Source organism: Xenopus tropicalis, chromosome 3 (assembly GCF_000004195.4).
Source record: "Xenopus tropicalis strain Nigerian chromosome 3, UCB_Xtro_10.0, whole genome shotgun sequence".
Classification (NCBI taxonomy): Eukaryota; Metazoa; Chordata; class Amphibia; order Anura; family Pipidae; genus Xenopus; species Xenopus tropicalis.
In genome coordinates this window covers 20,543,387-20,562,681 of record NC_030679.2, presented here as the reverse complement: position 1 = coordinate 20,562,681, position 19,295 = coordinate 20,543,387, and the positions used below count along the sequence as shown (strand labels likewise).

The 19,295-nt window shown below is 41.5% G+C and overlaps 1 protein-coding gene across 8 annotated transcripts in view; it reads left to right on the top strand.

Annotated features, from left to right (window-relative positions):
• The first annotated feature begins 1,898 nt into the window (after positions 1-1,898).
• Positions 1,899-19,295, top strand: part of rapgef6 (Rap guanine nucleotide exchange factor 6) — a 108,040-nt gene continuing 90,643 nt past the window's right edge. For 2 of the 8 annotated variants that reach the window (XM_018092131.2, XM_018092132.2), the window contains exons 1-3: positions 2,771-3,323; positions 15,227-15,297; positions 17,268-17,324. In XM_018092131.2, coding sequence (XP_017947620.1) covers positions 3,255-3,323; positions 15,227-15,297; positions 17,268-17,324 — 197 coding nt within the window. In that variant the 5' untranslated portion in view covers positions 2,771-3,254. 8 annotated transcript variants of the gene reach the window in all.

The window sequence follows — 19,295 nt, the reverse complement described above, 5'->3', positions numbered from 1 at the left end:
AACCATTAGCGCTGAGTATTACCCATAGTTTTTCTCAACTACGTTGGTTTTCATCTGAGCCCATACTAGTGTATATCTTTAAAGGAAAACTATACCCTCAGAATAAATACCTAACCAACAGATAGTTTATATTATGTTACGTGCTCTATTAAAGAATCTCGCCAAACTGGTAAATATCCTTTACCTTGAGCCACCATTTAGTGATGGGCTATGTGTTCCCTCAGAGATCACCTCTATGATACCAGGAGGTGGCCCTTCATTCTTAAAATGGCAATTTTCTATTTAGGAGTACCCAATAAAACATACTACAAAAGAAGTATATTTTTATGAAAATGGTTTGTTTAGATAAAGCAGGGTTTTATATATGAGCTTGTCTATTGCAGCACTCAACTGTAACAGGGCTTGGACATTTGGTTTTAGAGGTGAATTATCAAATACATATTGCACACAAATTAGGTTTCCAATAATTGTGTTTTACACTATTTTACAAATACAGGCCTTGGTTTTAGGACACTGGGAAAGCATTGTTGATGTTGTGGTCAATTACTGTTTAGAACATATGCATTCAGTTCAGATGGTGGCCAAAAGTGTCCCTCTGGAAGTCCCAAAAACAATTTAACAGTCACTGTCTTGATGATCTTTGGCACATGTATGTCTGCATTCACCCACAATACAGATTTTATTACAAATCAGGCGCAACCTATTTCCAAGTCTGTCAGGCGTCATTACAAGTGTTCAGCATGCAAGTGACTTGTGTGCCCTAATTTTGGTGCAACTGAACTGGGATTATGGTAGAGAGACAGAAAAAGTAATATTAATAATATACATACATAAACTTTTGGGGTACCTCCCTAATGGTAATAGGTCAGTCTGGATATAAAAAGACCCTGTTATAAAGATCACATTATAGGACTTTAGTAAAACCCAATCTACAAGTCTTTGTAGTTGAAGTAGACATGAAAGATCAATGAAAAACTCTAATCTTGCAGGCAATTATGTATAATATATGGTGCTGGTTTCACTTGGGTCAAAAATGAAAACAGATATGGGATCCGTTATCTGGAAACCCAATATCCAGAAAGCTCCAAATTACGGAAAGCCTGTCTCCCATAGACTCCATTTTAATCCAATAATTCAGATTTTTAAAATTGATTTCCTTTTTCTCTGTAAAAATAAAACAGTGCTTTGTATTTGATCCCAACTAAATATAATTAATCCTTGATGTAAAATAATCCTATTGGGTTTAATTAATGTTTTATTGATTTCTTAGTAGACTTAAGGTATGGAGATCCAAATTACACAAAGACCTTACCTTATCCAGAAAACCCTTGGTCCCGAACATTCTGGATAACAGGTCCTATACCTGTATTGGAGCTCAATATAGATTCTCTCCAGGTCCCTGTATCAAATGAGAGGTGGAAGTGTCCTAAAGGTCCCTGCCAGAAGCACAGTAGGAGGGGAGTAGCCAATCACACAGCGCTGGATTTCTAATCCGGGCGCCCCCTAGGCCAGCCCCATTTGTTGCCCCACCCCCCATCGCACCTGCGCGATCCCCACCAGTGAGCGCATGCATGCGCGAAAGTTCAAGATCGCATATGGAGCAGTGGGGAGAGGTCCCCATTACTCCGTATGGGGGAAAAATGGCAACACTTTGGTGCGGCAGGGCAGCATGCCGCCCCCAAATTTCTGCAGCCCTAGGTCCGGGCCTTTGTGGCCTCTCCACAAATCTGGGGGCAGTATGCCGCCCCCAAATTTCTGCAGCCCTAGGCCCGGGCCTTTGTGGCCTCTCCACAAATCTGGGCCTGCAATCACAGCCCTGCAGTCACACAAGCAAAGACTGGCTTCAGTTCCCTCTCAGTTGCTGATTGGTTCCTATCCTATAGTGCAATGTGCTAAGTGCCCCTGAACAGTAGCGATGTGCGGGTTGACACCTTTTCTACCCTCACCTGAACCGGCCCGCTGCGTTGCGTCTATATATAGATCCGAACCTGCCCCACCTATGACATCACTGAGGGGACGGGGCAGGCATGTGCCTATAAATAAACACCACCAGCCCCAAAAGCGGGGCTCAGTTAGGTTGCAGGCAGGGAGGCAGAAGGGCTTGACCCACCCGCCGTGACCCACTTTTGATGTTGCGCTGTCAGCCCGGTCCTGTGGGTTGCAGGCTAGCCCCGGAAAGGAGGAATAACTCCGCCAAACCCCTAGTTTTTAAAGCACGTTCCTTCTATATTTAATGAGTACAATTCATTGACACAATATTAGTTTTCACACAATATGTCCCCTTCACTTTTCCCTCTTACTTGAGGTTTCTTTGTCAAAACGGTATACACTTTTAACCAAGGATTTTGTTTCTGCAAATGTTTAAAATAAGTGGCATCCCACAGCAGCCACCCTGACATTTGCCACATCCCCAGACTGCCACTAGGGTCCTGTCAGTAGGAGAGGGGTAGCTGAGGGTATTGCTTGCACTCAGCAGGGATTTGTTTCCTCTGCTGCTGGAAAAGTCGCATCTACTAAACATAAAATACGGAGAACAGAGGTGACTGTGGCGCCTACAACTACTGCAGACCACTAGTATACATATAAAAAAAGTCATTTTGAGTTTTGGTGAACTCTTAAGAGGGAAGCTCAGCTACTAGCAGGCATTCCTTGTATCCACCACGAAAAAAGTCGCTTATTGTATTTTCTTTCTAGCCCTTCAGTTGTAGAAGGTGTGAGCACGGAATAAACCCAATGGCGAGGAGACGCCACACGTTACTAATCGCTTTCCCCAGACTGGAGCGATTGCGCGTCCCTCCCCGGGCGTCTCCGGGCTGGGTCACATGACCATCCTGTGACGCCACACTCTCAACTCGCGTTATTGTGAGGGAACTCCGGGAGAGTTGGCCTTCAGGTTCCGAGGAGCCGGGCAAGGGAACGGCGGTGCGGGACATTTGAACAGGGCTCCCGTCTTGTGCGCTCCGTAATGGCAAAGCCAGAGTAATGGGCGGTATGGGTGGCTGTAGCCTGTGTGTCTGGGCTGTGGGACCCTCAGTGACGGCTAATGATGTCTGCCAGCCGGAGCATCTGGGCGCATCGCTCTATTACTTTACTAACTAATCCGGATTATTGACTTCAACTCTCTACTGCTACTGCTGCGCTGGGGAGCAACTGGCTAACTTCTTCCAAGTGCTTTTGTGGGGGTTAGACATAGCTTCAGTGGATTACAAGTCACAAATAGTACTAACCTCCACACAAATCACAGCGCATCCACTATGTCTGCCAGCATTGAACCCAGGTTTAAAGAAGCCTTGAGGAAAAAACCCAAGGAAAGGACTCAGGAGGTAAATGTGCTTTTGTTATGATTAAATGGTACCCTAATATGAGAAGATAACTTTGCCTTTTCACCAAATATGTATAAATTCCTGTTAACTTTACAGTCATTAGTTTCTTTTACCCCATTATATACACTGAAGTGTTTTCCACAGTGAAATCCAAAAATGAAGTCCCCCAAAGCAGTAGTTCTGTCACCCCTTATGGGTAAAGGTTTGAGGTCCTGTCTGAAATCCATTGTATCTGTCGCTTAGCAGCTGATTAGCAGATTGGCTGAGAAAGTTCAGTAAGTAATAGAAACAACTCTGCTGACATTTAAGGGCTCTGGCACACGGGGAGATTAGTCGCCCGCGACAAATCTCCCTGCTTGCGGGTGACTAATCTCCCCGAATTGCCATCCCACCGGCGACAATGTAAGTCGCCGGTGGGATGGCACACGATGCGCAGGCGATTTCGGCATATTGCCGAAGTTGCCTCGCGAGGCATTTTAGTCGATTTGCCAAAATCGTGCCACCGCGTGTGCCATCCCACCGCTGACTTACATTGTCGCCGGTGGGATGGCAACTGATGGCAACTCAGGGAGATTAGTCGCCCGCGAACAGGGAGATTTGTCGCGGGCCCTGTGTGCCAGAGCCCTTAGGGTGAAGATACACAGAGCAACTGGTAGCAGCTACTTTTTCACAGCTACTAACCGCCAAAAAATACCCTGCCATAGACAATACTGAGAATTGCCTCTGCTAAAACACATAGAGACAGTTATCAGTAAATGATCAACATTATCTATTTTAGTAGCCACGACAAGTAGCTGCTACTAGTAGCTCTGTGTGTCTTTAGGGCTCTGGCACACGGGGAGATTAGTCGCCTGCAACAAAACTCCCTGTTCGCGGGCGACTAATCTCCCCGAGTTGCCATCACCTGCCATCCCACCAGCGAAAATGTAAGTCGCCGGTGGGATGGCACATGCGGTGGTGCGATTTCGGCAAATCGCCGAAAAAGCCTTGCGAGGCAACTTTGCCGAAATCGCATGGACAGCGTGTGCCATCCCACCGGCGACTTACATTTTCGCCGGTGGATGGCAATTCGGGGAGATTAGTCGCCCGTGAACAGGGAGTTTTGTCACGGGCGACTAATCTCCCCGTGTGCCAGTACCCTTAAGATACTACATTTTATGAAAAACTCCTTACATTTATCTGAGAAAACAAATATGTTAATGATAATGGAGTTCTGGATCTTACCCCAACATAGGCGAATCCACATGGACCCCATATTGATGGCAAAAGAAATTTGGATTTTTTTGGTCCTCCAGTCAACGGTATGTTCAGATTCGAAAGCTGTGCCCAATAAAATCTGCCAACGGACATATTGCCATCATATGTATAGCGCCCTCATATGTGCCTTTCCGACTGATATCTGCCAAAAAATCATCTAGATGTAGATTGGGCTGATTTACAAATCCCATTAGATCAGGGATCCCCAACCTTTTAGGGCTCTGGTACACGGGGAGATTAGTCGCCCGCGGCAAAACTCCCTGCTCGCGGGCGACTAATCTCCCCGAGTTGCCTTCCCCCTGCCATCCCACCGGCGACTTACATGTTCGCCGGTGGGATGGCAGGGGTAGGCAACTCGAGATTAGTCGCCCGCGAACAGGGAGTTAATCGCGGGCGACTAATCTCCCCCGTGTACCAGAGCCCTTATACGTGTGAGCCACATTCAAATGGAAGAAGTTGGAGAGCAGCGCAAACATGGACAGAGTTCCTGGGGGTGCAAATAAGAGCTATAATTGGCTATTTGATATCCCCTGGTTATAAGCTCTGTTTAGCTTTACACTGGGTTTTATGCAATCAACACTTGCCCTCAAGCCAGAAATTAAAAAATGAGCACCTATTTTGAGGCCACTGGGAGCAACATCCAAGGTGTTGGGGAGCAACATGTTGCTCACGAACCACTGGTTGGGGATCGCTGCATTAGATCAAGGAGCTTATTGGTTGGTTGATGTGACTCTTGCCCTGACAGCCTACATCCCTTTAAAGAAACCGTAACACCAAAAAATGAAAGTGTATAAAAGTAATAAGAATATAATGTACTGTTGCACTGCATTGCTACAACTGGTGTGTTTGCCTCAGAATTTAACTCAGTATTTAACAGTACATAAATGATGTGCTATGTAAACATCTGCCTTTGTGCACTATTCAACTTGAATGGCTCCACCTATGCCTAAAAATTAAAACACAAAGCATGAAAGGATGTTTTCACCCGTTAATTCTAGCTTTATATTGTAACACAGAACTCTTCATGTTTTTGGGGACATGCTATCAATTGTCCATTGCCTACACAACAGCTAATTTATATAAACTGTAGAAGTGCTTCTGAGGCAAATACACACATTTAGAAATACAGGATAACATTACATTTAACGTTATATCACTGAAAAACATTTTTATTTATTAATTTTTACTGGTACAGCTGGTTTACTGGTAGTTTCCCCACAGTGTCTTCTGGGGTAAATATGGCTTTTGCCAAATTTTAGAGACTAAAATTAGCAAATATGCCTCACATTATCTGCACATTATCTATGTATTTGTACTGTGTTGGCATTTTACCACTAGATTCCATCAGAGAAGTAGAGTTAACTGCCCAAACAAGTGTTCTATTGGTCAGAAATATGCCCATTGTCTTGGGTACTCTGTTGGGATGATTGTGGGTGTTTTTGGAGTGTGGCTAGTTGGATTGGGGTATGGCCAAGCATGAAAATTAGTTGCCCAGCTTTTGGAGGAGAGAGCCCTAAAAACTAGGCAGTATGTGCCCTATCGTTTCTGATAATAAAGCCTCTACTCTAAATAGTATTTATAACAAAGTAAATGTAAAGCAATGACAAATTGAAGCCCCAAACAAATCAAAACCCGTACCAAATAAATATAAAGGTCTGGGTGTGAACACCCCAGACCTAGCGCAGTTGTGAAAAAACTCTAGGGGGCCCCAATGGAAATTTGTAATTAATGCAGAATCAGAAAAAGCTCACCAGAGTCCACAGTTGGTCCGGGTGCTCAGGGCCCCGAACCCGTAGCTGAAGGGAGAAGTTATATCATATACAGTTGAGTAGTGCTGGGCGGTATACCGGTAAAAACCGATCACCGGTTTTTTTTTTGAAACCGATATAAATTTTTGACATACCCCCATACCGGTGTGCTGAATACTTCCGGGTGCGCACGTGACGTCAGCGCGCACGTGACGTCAGCGCGCACGTGACGTCAGCGCGCACGTGACGTCAGCGCGCACACTCTACAAAAGCGCCATCGCTAGGACGCATTCAGAGTCGGATACCAATGTGAGCTGTCGGGGGGGTGCCTGGCCAGTAATTATATTTTATGTGAAGGGGATGGGTGGGGGTGGGTGGGTTATACTTATGTGAAGGGGATGGGGTTGTGTTTGGGGGGGGGTGGGGTGGGGGGTTATATTTATGTGAAGGGGATGGGGGGGTGTTTGGGGTGGGGGTGGGTGGGTTATACTTATGTGAAGGGGATGGGGTTGTGTTTGGGGGGGTGGGGTGGGGGGTTATATTTATGTGAAGGGGATGGGGTTGTGTTTGGGGGGGTGGGGGGTTATATTTATGTGAAGGGGATGGGGGGGTGTTTGGGGTGGGGGTGGGTGGGTTATACTTATGTGAAGGGGATGGGGTTGTGTTTGGGGGGGTGGGGTGGGGGGTTATATTTATGTGAAGGGGATGGGGTTGTGTTTGGGGGGGGTGGGGTGGGGGGTTATATTTATGTGAAGGGGATGGGGGGGTGTTTGGGGTGGGGGTGGGTGGGTTATACTTATGTGAAGGGGATGGGGTTGTGTTTGGGGGGGTGGGGTGGGGGGGTTATATTTATGTGAAGGGGATGGGGGGGTGTTTGGGGTGGGGGGGTGCATGGGGGTGGGGGGGCTGCGTGCAGATGGGGGGGTGTTTGGGGTGGCGGGGGGGGGTGTTTGGGGTGGCGGGGGGGGTGCGGGTGGCGGGTGTTTGGGGTGGTCACCTAATTATGCATGGGGAAAAAAAAATACCGTCAAATACCGTGATACCGATATAATTTTGAAAAATACCGTGATATAAATTTTTGGTCATACCGCCCAGCACTACAGTTGAGCTCCAAACATCTCCGGACACGACATGCTGCTAAAACCAGGTCTTTATTGTTCCATCTAAAAACTAGACGCCTGACATGTTTCGTGCCACGAAACATGTCAGGCGTCTAGTTTTTAGATGGAACAATAAAGACCTGGTTTTAGCAGCATGTCGTGTCCGGAGATGTTTGGAGCTCAACTGTATATGCTATCGTTTCTGATGGTGTATTCCTGAGATAGTCCAGGAGTGCTTGGTTCAGTCATTTAGGTGCTAAGTGTTTCTTTTTTAGTGTTTTTACGTGTTTGTTACGTATGGCCATGCTAGATGTTCTGTGCACTTTGCCAAATATGTGGCCAACATGTCCCTGAACCTGGAAACAACAGGTCTGTACAATCTCACAATGCTAAAGAAAAAGAACAGTCAAACATCCCCCAAACTCATATAGACCCTCCCCTTATTCCTCCCTCAACCCACAAATATATAAAACCCTCAATAAACAGTGCTTATAATAATGACCACAACCGAGGCCTGAGCCAAGGGGCCCTATGGAGGACAGTAGTCTGTGCCTATCACCTGCCTGTATTCTACGCATGGCTTTTATGGCAATAGTATCTCTGCTAGTCCCCACTGTCAACATTTTCTGCCCAAGGAAACAGGCCCTTTAAACAATCAAATATAGATGTCATTTGAGGGTTTTGCATTCTCACTTTTGACTATCTATTGATGCAGCAAACATTTTTGGGAGTACCCATCGCGGTCAGGACTAAGGACCCTTGCCTCCCATAAGCACACAGATATCGCTTATACGTGCTGAGTCCATGTATGACTCCACAAATTAGGTTGATTGTACAATCTAAAGCTATTGTTATGCCTCTCTAGTGGACAAGGGTCCAGTACCGTCCTGCATATAACTGCTGTTACAGGTGGGCCATAATGGTCATGAGTCCTAATTGTGAAAAGTACATTTTTGATGCTCCAATGAATGTCTAAAAATTAGGACGTACCCTCTGATACTATGTAGTACTTGGTGCCTGGCTTAAATATTGCTCTGGCATGAATGAAAGGAACACTGAAACAACTTTGTCCTGCTCTCAAGCTCTTTTTGCCATTATGGAAACATGCACAATCCACACATTACACTTGGTTCTCCCCGTCTGTGCTGCTTCATTCATAGGCTCTGTTGCTTCTATTCAAGGAATGCAAATATTTGCTTTTTGTTTACACGTCAGTAGCTATTCATTAATAAATACCCAGCTCCAAGGATTGCTTATATGCTTATTCATTCATACGTCTCTACTGTGGCAGGGCCCTCAGCGAAGAATGGAAAAAGTCCATAAAAGACGGATGCCTCTCTTATTGTTTTTCCATCCTTGTGTTTTTTAGTTTACATAGCTCATTTTGCACACTACCTTCCACATTCCTTCATTGCAAGTAGTGCAAAAATTCCATCAAATATTGGATGACAGGGATTTTTGTAGGGGTTTTAAAACTTCGGGGGAGATTTATCAACGTTCAAATTTGATTTTCTTTTACAATTCAAGTTTTGGTTTTTTTTTTTTGCACTAAGAAAAATTAAAATTTGGGTTGGGTTCAAAAACTCGAATATTTGGTATTTATTAAGTGCAAAAAGCCAAAAACTCGAATGTAAAAATTCGCCATCTAAAAAACACAAATTTAAGTTAGCTAAAACAATTTGAGATATTTGAGTTTTTTATTTATTTTATAAGGAGTTTTCCTTATTAGTAAATAAGCAAGCATTCGATATGCACGTTTATTCAATTTAGAAAAACTCAAATTCACAAACTCGAAAATTGATATATCGGCCCCATATTATTTCTCTGCATATAGTGGGACATGTACAGTACTCACAAACTGCATTCAGTAACTGAAGTAAAAGCATCAGTGCTGAGAATTGTTTTTAATTTTATATTCATATTCGTATCTGTAGAATCCTCTAGTGTGCAAAGCACGCTAAGGGGACCGATTCATATCTGTAGAGTCCTCCAATGTGCAAAGCATTCTCAGGGGACCGATTTATATCCGAAGAATGATCTAGTGTGCAAAGCATACTTAGGGGACCGATTCATATCTGTAGAGTCCTCCAGTGTGTAAAGCATGGTAAGGGGACCAATTTGTATCTGTAGAATCCTCCAGTATGCAAAGCATGCTAAGGGGACCAATATGGATCTAAAGAATCATCCAAACATGCTAAGGTGACCGATTCACATGCTCACCCAAAGATGGCTTTTTATTTCCCTGCTAAATGGAAACCTTTTTTCCCCACTTGAAGGCAAATAAGTGAAAATTCATACAGTAAAGAATGATGTAATGATGTTCTTATGGCATGACTTGGCTTATCTTCTCCAGAGATCTTACTGGCTGCCCCTACAGATTCTACCTTGTTCTGCACTGTAAAATGATTTCTCTGCCTTGTTTCCTTAACTTCCCTCCAGTGTGTTGTTTTATACTCTCTAAACAAGCAACAAGCATTGGTTCTGGCATCAGACTTCGCTTAGACTAAAAACTGCTAAAAATGATTTAGACCCACAACAATAACCACATACTATAGAGACATACTATAGAGGCAAGGGGTTCACCGGCGACCTGTACATGTGCTTCATTTAAATTTTGTAATATATATTTTTTTCTTGTGCCTTGCCTTGAAGTACACTATTTGGCCAAAAGTATCCAGACTTCATTGCCCTTCTAGAGGGAAGCGTTTGCACAGCAGGTTACTACCAATACCATGCTTCACTGTTGTGATAATGTTTTTCAGCAAAGCATAGCATTTTTGTCTCATCAGGTCGTTGAACGTTCTTTAAGTTGTCTTTAAAGTCTCCCACATGCCATCTGACAAACTCTAGGTGAGATGTTGTAGGTTTCATGGCTTACTTTTTTCCCTCTATTTCTTAAAGCTGTGACTGCTGAAGAACCAATGTCTCCAGTCACTGAGGCTTGTATATCGTTAAGAGTTGTTATAGGTCTCTTGGAGGCTTCCCTCATCAATTTGGTGTCACTTTTGGTGGATGGCATGTTCTTTTCAAATTTGGCATTTTCTTTCAATTTCTTGATTAAATCAACAGTTCTAAGGATTTCCTTGTGTCCATCCCCTGGCTTGTGCTTTTAATCATCTTTTCATGGTGTTGCTTTGAGTGTTCTTATCTTCTGGTGAGTCAGTATTGTGCCATAACCTTTATGTTAGTAGGACTTTTCAGATACACTTGTATTATACTGTATGTGTTTGAAACCCCCTCGACCAAACACCGGTGATCACAATTAAACTAATTATGTGACTCATTGTACTGAATTGATATACTTAAGGGAGATCAGTGTAGAAGAAGTAGAAGTGGTAAATCCACTTGGATTCAATGGGGGAATTCACAAATATGGTGATAAAAAAAAAAGTTGATATAGATTTGTTGGGGTTTTCATCTTATTCACAAACCGCTCACAAATCTCCACTTTTGTGAATTTGTTTTTTAAACAGACAGTTTTCAGATTTTGGATGACATTTTACTGACATTTTTGTTATGAATTTGTCTTTCACTCTTTTTAAATCTGTTGGTGTGCCGTTCATTCATTGCCAGTCATTTCACTTTAGGGGCATTTCCTGTTTGGTTGAAAACGTAGTACACTACCAAAATTTCAAAGCACCGCTACAGAAATCAGCATCCTATACTTAAGATTTCAAGGTTCACCCCAGGAAACCATATATTTTTGGAAAGTACATATGAGAAATACAAAATGGGTAAATATGGCTTTCTGTTTCAAACTACCAAACTATAAAGCTTTCCTTCATTTGGGGTCTCTAAATGCAACATGGATTTCAACTAGAAACATGCACACAGTGTCAGACTGGTGTGTTTGGGGGCTCATGGGAAGAACTGAATCAAGGGGCCTACTTCCTGCACTACTCTGCCACTGCACTACATCTCTACTGCCACTTATTACCAGTCAACAGCAATCCTGCTCACCCACCAACATGCCCAGTGATAAGGGGCCCAACAGGACAAGGGCTCACCAGGTTTTTTCCCAGTGCCCTGTTGAGCCAGGGCAACCTTGAATTCACAGTACCCCAATATCCCAGTGCGGGTGCCAGTTTGCATGTTCTGCTTGCTGATCACCAAGATGGCTGCTGGAAACACGGGAACAATGCCGTCTAGCATCTCTGTAGTTCTGGGCAAGCTATGGGGGCACAGATAAGTTGGGGAAAGTGTCAGTGAAGTTATTGCTGCTAAAACTAACATTTTTCTGGGAAGCTTTATTTTTTCTTCATACAATATAGGCACTTAACTTTATTATTGCCTTATTAATTAAGCTAAAACTAGCACAATAATACAAATGTGAGGTAAAAACTTTTTACATACAAGATTGTATAAATTACACTTTTATGTTTAATTAGTGTTTTACTTGTTACTAAAAACATTAGAGGCTTTTTGCATCTATTGTTTAAGGTTTATACCTGCTGATCCCCATTAATACCATTAATATGCCAATGATCCACCAATGGTGCCCTTACAGGAGGTGTAAAATGAAGACTAAGTGAAACACAGCAAAACGGAAGAACTTAGAATCTACTCTGAGTTACTCTGAGATTTACTCTATATTGAAAATGTCAGGGACAAAAAAGGGCCTTCAAATGATGTTTAAAAGACAAAGTCACAAAAGTATCTGTAAACTGTCTTCCTTCACTGAAAATTGGCTATGTTATAGCTCTACTACGCTAATAAAAATGTAGAATAAGTTTGAACTTTAATGAGTTCCATTTCTATAAATGTAAGCTCTTCTTTTAAATGGTTCCCTATAGAAACAAGTTTTTTTTAAATACTGACTACTTAAGCAGCCCTAAGCGGTATGTTTCAGTACATTTAAACTACTACTTCACATTTTCAGTTCCTGCAAGGTGGCTTTCAGACTCATGATGTGTGCTTCATTATTGCTAATCTTGCTAAGCTTCAATATTTTGTTTTTTCTTGGTCATAACTTCCCTTTTGGCTTTTGAAAACCTCCACTGATATTACAGCAGGAGGATTTACAGGAGAACTAAAGCCTAACTAAAGAATAGGGCAGAAATGTTGTACATTATGTTTTGGGCTTCTGTACCAGCCCAAGGCAATCGCAGCTCTTTAGCAGGGAAGATCTTTGCCTCCACAGATGCTCCAGTAGCCTCCCATCTTCTTTTCTGCTGATTCCCTGCATATGTTCTGTGCTGCTGTCACTTACTGAGCTTAGGGGCCAGCTCAAAATATACTGCATAAATAGAATATAGTGCATTTCATTTGCACTAAGCTCCAGACATTTTTTTTATACATTTTGTGCTCTCTCACTTCAGGGGCTTTTCCTAGGAGGTTTTTAGTTTACCTTGGAAAGCTATATATATATATTTTTTTTTTAAGGAAAACCTGAGCTTTCTAAATCCATCTCCGTTCTAAATCCCCCTGAACAATTTGATATTTTTATGATATAGGGGTTTACACAAGAAAAATACTTGATTTTATGCACAGCAATTCAACTGATTTGGAAAGCCTCATTTCTCCCGAACGTGCCAATAACATAGTTTTATGGAGATTTCTGATTTCTATGCGTCAAAAACTCCCAGCAGTAAATTACCGAATTTTCAAAGCATTAGAAAAATAAAAAAAATTTACCCCCCCTGATTGTGGTAATGTAGCAAATAAGTAAGGCGATTCCAGAAAACGTCATATTTTCAAAAAATACACATTCTGCCAAAACTAAAATAGCTAAATATGTCTTTGTATGACAAAGCTATTCTAAACATAGCTCTGTGTCTGGCATTTACTGAACAGTTTGATGCCCAGTATGCATAGATTTACCAAACTATGTGGCGTACAGAGTCACCCAAATTTAAATGGTGCATATGAATTTTCACGTCAGATACTTTGCTGCAGTATAAGCTCCCGGTATGTGTATTATGTGCCATAAGACCCCCTAACAGTGCGGAGACCCTAGGAAACTGACGGTAGGAACCAGAGTAGATCCTTCTTGTCTTGATGCAGTGTGCTGGAGCTGAGGGGTCCAGGAAGTGCAGGCAGCAGCAGACACGTAGTCTGCACGTGATTTCTATGAGGCACCTGGGCGATCCCACTTCAAGGGACACTTGTTCCTTGCTTCTGCTCCTTGCTTAGGGGCTGAGAAAAGAGTGGGAAACAAAGGAGCAGTTTTAAAAACTCCTCTGCTCCCAGACCTGGAAGTGCAGCAGAACATAGAATCTATGATCTGTGGAACTTATGTACTTTGATCCACAAAACATACATTCTGTGTTTTGTGGCAGGTAAAGGGTTAAGACTAACGCTACAAGTGGCGGATTCTTGGGCTGCGGATAAACACAGGCTGAGAATACACCCGTACCCTTGAATTGGTGCGCTTGTTTTAATTTGCTTGGTCTGATTTTGACACCCAGGTGTTGGGTTTTATCAATGTAACATCACCCAGTTGGGCGTTTTTTAAAATAGCACATAAACCCAACCAGTTGTTAGCAGAGGCGGGTTGAGGGCAGGTGTCAGGCCAAATACACTGTCGCACTGGGCCATTTCCAATTCCTCCCTCACCTTGATCAATGTTGAATTTCATTTCAATTTTGAAGTCCTTCTTACCAGAGTATGCCAGTGTAAGGGATGTCCCTGCCAGACTATCATGGTTTCCCTCTCAAATAATGCTGAGTGAGTTTTACTAAAGATTTTTTTCCCCTACTTTTCCCTTAAAGTTTTTCCGTTTAAGACCCTCATCAGTGTTTAAATTTTGAAGTCAAAAAGGGGAAAAACATACATTAGCATTTTTTTTAAAATATTGACACAAGTTATAGTTAATATTTTCATGGCAGAACAATGAAGCATTGTATTACCACATTAAAGGTTGGGTGATCTCATCAGAATATACACATGGGGTGTGGTTTTAAACTCTCATGCTTTTGATGTCAGCTTTAATTTGTTTTCTCAAGACTTGGCAGTTTCTGTAAAATGCTCCTGTGAGCCACTTTTAACAACATTCGCAATACTACTCATTTTATTTTTGAGGTTTTTTGAATATCTCATTGTTGGGGGCAATACATAGACATACCCGGTTACACAGGTTAAAATTAAACCATGATGGTTTGTCATTGGGCTCACTTGGACCTATTATTCATCTCTCCATCTCACTTAAACAAAATATATAAATAAATAAGAACTAAATGAACACTGTTACACCAAGCGAGGAGCAATGGAGTCAGAGCAATGTTTGACCAAAATCGCCTTGAGTGGAGATTTACATTCTAGCCGTTGGGATGGCATTTCGGGGAGATTAGTTGCCGACAAGGAAGATTTGTCGCACGGCGACTAATCTCCCCATGTGTCACAGCCCTTAAGGGTGAAGACACACTGAGTTACTAGTAGCAGCTACTTTTTCACAGCTACTTAACTCCAGAAAATACCCTGCCATAGACAATACTAAAAATTGCCTCTGCTAAAACACACGTGGAGACAGCAGTAAAAGATTAGCATTGTCTATTTTAGTAGCCAAGACAAGTAGCTGCTACTAGTGCTCTGTTTGTCTTCACCCTAATACCTGCCTTAGCCAAGTAATAAGTGCAGGACTCTTTTTGCACACAACAGACACACACACAAGGGATCTTTTCATAATTTGTAAATCTACAAAAAATGTAAACATTAACTAAACTCAATTAGATTGTTTAGTCACCAATATATCACTTTATACTTTGCAGTCTCAAATGTTGATTTAGGAAGAGAGAAAAAATTGTTAACTGGATATATATTGCAATGATATTTTATTAAACAACGTTTCCTCTTGTTTTAGGATCTGAAAACTGTTTATTCATATATGCATAGAATGGATATACTCTCACATCTCAGAGAACATCAATTAAGGTAACACCATTTTTGTCCTCTCGTATGGTATACTGACATGGCATTTCTTTTTCCTTTCTTCCTTCCTGGTATGGGATCTGTTATCCAGAATACACAAGACCTGGGGGTTTCCGTCCTTTTGATCTCCGTGCCTTAAGTCTACAAAAAAGTAATTTAAACATTAAATAAACCTCAACAGGATTGAAGCCTTTGTTTTTTGAGTTGCTGTTAATGTAAAAAAAGATTACAGACTGTAGCTGGGGAAAAGGTGGCATTTTAGTTAGAATACAGGGGGTATATAATTAAAGCCATTCATTAGCAGAAAAAGTATTCACAGTGCAAAAATGTATTCCTTTGTATGAACCATTTCTTTTCATTAATTTAATGTTAAGTGTTAAGGACATTAAGTTATTGCATCCAACAGGTGAAGAAATGTTCTAATTTGCACCCATGTACAGTGTATGTAATAAGTTATTTTTACACCAGGAAAGTATACAACCTTTAAGCACACCTTAAAAGTGCCCTATGTACAGTGAAAGGACAAGGAAAGGGAAATTTACTGGGGTGCCAATGTGTTAGGCACCCCACAGAGAATATTATTCCTAATCTTAGACCCCAGGCTGATGACTCTTCTTCTGAAAAGTGCACTGAACTGGGGGTCTGCCATGTTTTTGTTGCCCCAGAGATCCAGTGCACTGTCTGGGTAGCACACGTGCACAGAAGTGTAAAATTTGCTGTCTGATGAAGAATATTACATTGTAAAATGCAAAGTTTTATTGTAAGTTATGCAATTTTTTGCCTGTTTTAGGACTTTTATTACAGTTCTCCCAGAGTCTTCTCAGTGGACTGCTGATTTGTTTTGACTTTGCTCATAGGAACCTGGAAGACTCCCCTGTTTAGTAAAAGACTAACAAATGCCTATAATTTTCATAGGCCAAAAGCATGCTCAACACAAGCTCTATTCATTGAACTCATGTTAAAAAAAAGGAGATACACTGTCCCTTTAATGCGCCTCTAGCTACGGAGAGCCTCTGTGTTGTTAACCAAAAATATATAAATATATATTTTAAAATATAAATTTGTTGTTTTTTCCACATTGCCTTGTGTATATTTCTCTTCTCTTTAACTAAATAGGACATCTGCTAGTTTTGTTTAAAGCCACTGTAATGTTTGCCTTTATAGCTCCTACAATCAATAAGTGACTAGATCGGTGTATCCAGCTTATAAAAACACTATTGTGTTATGTCATCGGCCAAGAGGAACAGCGGGAAGTTGTGTCAGCAAATAATGAGCACTTTGTGCATTGCATCAGGGCATGTTTTGTTTCATGGCAAGGGGAATATCATTCAGATGCAGAGGAAAGCATGTGCAGTTTAATATCAGCACTTTTTAAAAGTTTCTGCCACACTTTCAGATTTTTCCGCCACCCCTTCAGCGTCGGTTATACTGACGTATCTGTTTGCTCCCCCCAATTACATTCAATTCAACATGTCTTTCCCCAGATAGCATTCAGCTCAATGGCAATGACTGCAGGGTCTGCATTTGGCTTTGCAAAGTATGAAGTAGAGGGGCTTTTCTGCAGCTTTGCAGTTAATACCTATACTAATTCCTAATTAACTATTAATAATGTAGATTTAAAATACAAAGCACAACAAATACTTTAGTGTGCTTATATGGCAACACCAGAGAGTCTTTTTTGGCCACAAAGCAGCATAAGTGGGTGCCAAGCCTATAATTGCTGTGGGTAAAACCCTCACTGCATCATTTTGAGACACTGATCCAGTGTTGTCTGGGGCATCTGCAGTAGGAAACTTTCATTCTATGAAATTAAATTCGTATGTTCTTAATTTGCTTTGTTATCATGATTTATGTTTGTAGTGATAATTTTCAGAGTTGATTATTGTAAGTAAGACCATTTACCTAAGCGGCACAACCAGCTTCTGATATAAAAAGTTATGCAAACCTAACCGTAGCTTTTTTTTTTATTATAGATTGATGTCTGCAACAGCACGATATGAAAGATACAGTGCAAATCAGGTTCTATTCTGGTAAGCTTCTAATGTGCTATGTGTCTAATGTGCAACTAGTTTTTGGAGATTTAATGGTAAAATTTGTTTTTAGATCTTGCATCTGCATCTCATTTAAGTGCCCCTTCTCTCATTTTCATTTGTGAGAGTGTTAAAAGACAAGAAAAGTTTATTGGCCTCCCTCCCATTTATTCTAATCACTTAGCGCGTATTGGTGCTCCTCTTCTTCAAAAAATGTACTGCTAGCTGAGTGCTGCACCATATTTTGCTTCTGCTCCTTCAGACATATTATATCAGTCTGGTGAGCGCATGTGCAGAACAGAACTTAGATGTGCTGTATACACCCTGAAGCATTGCAGAAAGGGATACCTAGCAGAAGAAAAGATGGCAACGCAGTACTTGCAGGCAATAGCCTTCGCTGCTGTTTTTTGTTTTTTTTTGCTTGTTTGTTTGTAAAAGGTAAGTGACTAGCATAACTGGGGGGGCTGCCAGCAACTTGGCAAGCCGCTAGTGATATTATCTTCTCTTCTTTACATGTAATCACTGTCAATTCCTGTATAACAGGGGTGCCCAAAAGGTAGATTGCGGTCTACCAGTAGATCACTTTAAAGTTTCTGGTAGACCTTGAGGTGCAATGCAGGGAAAAATCCTGCCACTTCTTTTATCCCCCCAGCTTTTGAGTGCAGCTGCTCAAACCATCCGTCTTTGTAGTTTCATTCCAGTATAGAAGATTGTGCCCACCAGGCCTCTGTATATATTTGTTCCCACTTTATATATGTTTCTGTGTGCAGACTACAAAGTGGGCCATGAAGAAGAGAAGGAGAAACTACTCCAATCCTTTCACATTAACCTTGAAGTTGGCACTTGAATAATGTTATGTGGGCATTAAATGTGAATTTGGCACTGCATTTAAACATCGAATCGTACTTTTTCTTGCTTATTGCTCCAAATGATAGACGTTGCACTATTTTAAATGTAGTAGATCTCATGACGGAGGCCAGGTGGCAAGAGTAGATCACAGGGTGACAGTCTGGGCACCCCTGATGTATAATAATTAAAGGAGGACCAAACGCAGGTACTAGCCTTAAGTGGACTAGATAAGTGGTTGCTAAACTGTAGGGATTCTCAAAGCTATGGGTAGGTTGCCCAATGTAAAGGACCAGTTGGAATGCTTGGATACTTAATAAAATTATAGCTAGGTATCTGGTATTTCTGCCTTGCATGGCCGGAATCCTGGGTTACATTCCAGCTGCAACATGATCTTTAGTGAATTTATTCTCCTTGTGCCTGTGTGGGTTTCCTTCAGGTACTGTGGTTTCCTCCTGCACTCCATACGCATGGCTGCAGGTTCATTGGCAACTGACAAGCATAAAATAACTATGTTTGTGTCAATTTCTAAATTTAGGGGCAAACTTAAACGGTTTTGAGCTGAATTTAGCTGCAAAATCTTGACCACAATATTCGATCACAAATTCTCCCCAAATGTTATTTTCCCTAAGAATCACTGCAAAATCACTACTCAGTAGTTAATACCTTTGCCTCATAGTATTTCTATATGAAATTTCCTAAAATTGCTTTAAAACTCCTCATTTACAAAATATGTAAATGCTCTACTGCCTCTTTCCAGCTTTAAAATGGGGATCAAACCCAAAAAACTATCAACTGTGAAGCTACAAAATAAATACAATTCATTACTTTTTATTCAGACCCTTTCCTGTTCATATTCCAGTATCTCATTCAAACCGCTGACTAGTCTCTAGGATAAATCGGACAGGAAATCTACTGAACAAAAAGGGAACATTTTCATAAAAAATAAGAGTTTGAAGACCTATTGTCCCAGAATATCATTATCTTTTATTCTAAAAGTGAATTTAAAAGTGAGCTGGAATCTCAACCATAAAGCAAATAGGACTGCTGTTCCTTTAAGAATATGTCACAGCTGCATGGATATCAGGAGATGCACTGTAAAGTTATATATGTGAATAAAACTTT